The sequence below is a fragment of the Fragaria vesca genome, linkage group LG5 (assembly GCF_000184155.1).
Source record: "Fragaria vesca subsp. vesca linkage group LG5, FraVesHawaii_1.0, whole genome shotgun sequence".
NCBI lineage: Eukaryota > Viridiplantae > Streptophyta > Magnoliopsida > Rosales > Rosaceae > Fragaria > Fragaria vesca.
Genome location: NC_020495.1, coordinates 8,742,782 through 8,746,577, shown reverse-complemented (window position 1 = coordinate 8,746,577; position 3,796 = coordinate 8,742,782). Strand labels below are relative to the sequence as shown.

Below are 3,796 nucleotides of genomic sequence, written 5' to 3'. Positions count from 1 at the left end.
TATAAGTTTATAAGATTTTGGATCACTTCATTCATTCATTGATAATTGATCGATTTTACACTTGTGAAGCTCCTATTATTTTATCATGGTATCAATCTTTGCAACTTCAGCTGTGGAATCATATATCCAACCATCTAAGAGCATCACACAGATGAGAAGATCCAGCCATCTAGGGTCTATGTATAACTAATTAAAGTCTAATGGATATTTACGTACCCCAAAATTATACAGAAGGCTGATAATTATTATATCTTATTATACTAAAGCGATAAATACATGAAATAAGTTCAGACTCTTATTATTTATCTATTTTAAGCATGGTTAATCGATACAGTAAATCCATGCACTCTGTATAGAGTATAGACTATAGACTAAGCTATGAGTGATCTTGTAGGCTTGTAGCTCCAGTACGTAGCAAGGGAGATTATTTACCTTCAACGCCAGAGTTCGAATTCCTTCTCCTTTCACTTTCTTTGATCGCTTCCTGATTTGAGCTATAGCATTGTACTCCAAAGACCAAGTACAGAGTCCGGTTGTTGAGGTTGAGACGTCAATTCTGATCGATAGTACTATATTAATCTTTAGTCCCATAAGAAAGACTCTTCCATTCTGAGAATGGTATCCATCGGATCCAGCTGCCACGTCGCCGCCACCGGAAAGTAGTACTCATGATCACCGTGATACTGTCCAACATCTATTAGCAGATCAGGAAGGTCATAGAATGTGTCATCGTTATGTTCATCTGATAGTGGTGAAGTTGATGATGAATCTCGACACGGCCGTGCTTCTTCCGGTTCATGAGTTTCATGGCTATTCCTGCAGTTAGGGTAGCTAAGAGCAGCTGCTTTAGCTGCCGCAGCTTGAATGTCCTTCGGCGATGAGCTAGCTGGGCGAGGAAGCTCCTGTGCTAGCTCAGGGAAGTTTAAGTAGGCTGAGCTGCCTTTGATCGTCAGAGCCGCCACGTCGTGAGCTCGAGCTGCCATTTCCGGTGTCTCAAATGTTCCCAGCCATATTCTCGACTTCTTTCTCGGCTCCCTGATTTCTGATACCCATTTTCCCCATTGACGCCTTCGAACTCCTCTATACATTGGATGCTGCTGACTACCTTCTTCACTCCCATCACTCTTTGCTCCTTTCCCGCTCCCGTTTTCGATCACTCGCTTCTTCTTCGCTCCCTTACACTTCTTCCCTGCTTCACATTCTGCAGAGGTAGTTGAACCAGAAGAAGAGGAGGAGGTGGTTGATTGCTCTTCTTCCATTATGAAGAAAGAAGAAGGTGCGGTGTGGAGTGTAAACTTCGTTTCAGTTATATAAGAAGAGTACGTAGCAAATTTAAAGCAATTTAGGGACCATGAGCAGTGAAGGATACAAAATTATTGGGTATTTTTGCTGCCCCAAATTTGATGTCTGTATGACGTGTATTTGGCATCATCTAGCTTTTACAGGTCTTGGTATTTTGGCCTCTCCTAATGTCTCATTGAACAGCTCAATTCGAGAATGATTAGGGCACTTTCATGTGCCTCATTATTTTAACTGGGCATAAACCAATTGGGGGTAAGCAGTAATAGTTTGTAATATAACCGAGGGAGTGGGTCATCAAATGTAGTATTTGCCTGTTGCTTGCTGCTTGCTAAAGCTACCCCAGGTGTGTTTTGTTTTCTTTATCAAGCCACGATTTTCATATGATCTGGGTTGAGGTTGTTTCTTTGGTGCCTAGTGGTTTATGCCACCCACAGTTCTATTTTTACTTATTGAAACATGGTTTTTATATCCATTACCATAACTGACACACTTTTTTTAAACAAAATATCAACAGTTTTCTAGTTTAAAAAGACTAATTTATGTCAGAAAATATTGTCGGAGTATTTTCTTTTTCCTGACCACAAAGAATAGATTGAGATTTAAATATTGTCGGCAAGATTCACACTCGAAGATGGGGTTCCTAAGCTCTTACCAACTCCACCCGGGTATAATTTGATTTGAATTTGGTGTGTTTTTTACCTTTATAAATTAATTAATTAATATATATATATATATATATATATATATAGAGAGAGAGAGGATCCAAAGAAGACTTCCTTACTTTAAGAATTGAGGATTTTTATTATTTTACATTAGTAGGTAACTTTTTTTCATAATCTCAACCGTTGATTCTCTAGATTCATATGCAAGAAACATGTCTACAAAATTTAAACTAATTTCATAATCATTTGGTCATTCAAATTGATGTAAACAATTGTAAGTCGTTAGATAAAATAAAAACGAATATTGTGCTAATCAAATGGTTAAACGACAAGTTACAAGTAGATGACTTACAAATCGGAGCCCAAATGTGAAAGTTCTTCCATGCAACAACTGTGTAAATGACCAGAGATCGACACTAATAGTGTGATATCAATCCTAAATATGTATAGTTAGCTTCTTTTAAATTATGAAGAAGTATATTGTACCTAATGTAATTCATTCGTGAACCACAACAAGTGGCCTAGTGGTAGAGCGTGCATGTAGCTAGGGAACCCTAAACCATCATATATTTAAATCACAAAGTTATCAAAGTGGCCAGACAATACGCAATTGGAACATTTCACACGCGTTGAGGGGGGTTAGTCATTGTGCCTAGCTAATGAGCATTTGCGATACCTCGTCTTGCCATTGTTTAGAAAAATAAAAATAAAAATTGTACTCCGATCGTCTGTTTATGTTTATGTAAATGCACGTTGGTACTCTAAATTTTTTCATTGCTTGTATAATAGCATCTCTAAATTACTAGTTATAAGTTATAGCTAATGAATATGACCAAAGGTCCTGAATTTCTCTTTATAAATACGAGCAGAGATGTCTAAATTCAAGCCTATATATGCTTAATTAGAGATGAAACCGATCAAATTATTATATTTTGGGTCATGAAAGAAAGCAAATGAAAGACCAAAGAATTGTCATGTCATAAACCGATAATATTTTATTTTTTCGACAGCATAAACCGATAATAGTTGAATGACATGCAACTTCATGTATTAATTCTCTTGGTACTGAACAAGAGGTGCTAAACATGAAGACATTTTCACGTGGAAATGTACATAATCGAGCTGGTAGCCTATTACCGTGTGTAAAGATCAGAGACAACTAATAAATGACTGATACCTTCTCATCGCACCACATACATGTTCTTGTTTAACTTTTAATTTCCATCATGTGCCAATTAACCAATTCAAATTTTGTCTTTCTCCTTTCTGCATTGAGTGATATATTTGAAATCATCATTATCTTTGATGTATAATTACTCACGATTAATGAGAACATCATATCGAGTGTTCATTCTAATCACGTTATGCCAATTGAACACTCTCACATTTTAGAAAAATTTAATTAGTTATAATGAGTATTGGATATTAATGGAATGTAACATAAATTGACCATTCTCCTCTTTAATATTCTTCAACATTAATGATGAAATACGAATTTGTATAGTAAAATACTCGATCTAATTAATAGAAATCGTGTCAAGGGTTTCTTACCTTTATAATTTAAATTACATGTACGATTTTTTTTCTTTACAAATAAGCTAAATATAAGCAGCACATTAATATTTACAGTGCATTGACATTATCTCAAAGAAAAAAAACATTCTTTTCAATATTTATCGTGTATGTTCAATTTAAGAATCGATGTGGAACAAAATTAAGTTTGCGTCATTTGTTTGTGTCTTTTTTTTTTTAACTAAAATGAGAAATTATTGGTCACTCCATTAACTTTCATGCGCTCGACAGTTTACTCCATTAACTTTCAATTTCAATCG

The 3,796-nt window shown here is 35.5% G+C and overlaps 1 protein-coding gene across 1 annotated transcript; it reads right to left on the bottom strand.

Annotated features, from left to right (window-relative positions):
- Positions 1-581: 581 nt before the first annotated feature.
- LOC101293400 (ethylene-responsive transcription factor ERF034-like) lies at positions 582-1,259 on the bottom strand. The gene has a single exon (XM_004301129.1). It carries the CDS (start codon positions 1,257-1,259, stop codon positions 582-584), a length of 678 nt encoding a protein of 225 aa, XP_004301177.1.
- Positions 1,260-3,796: the final 2,537 nt, after the last annotated feature.

Excerpts from the sequence above, each read along its gene's own strand:
- LOC101293400 (XM_004301129.1), bottom strand. The coding sequence starts at position 1,259 with ATGGAAGAAGAGCAATCAACCACCTCCTCCTCTTCTTCTGGTTCAACT.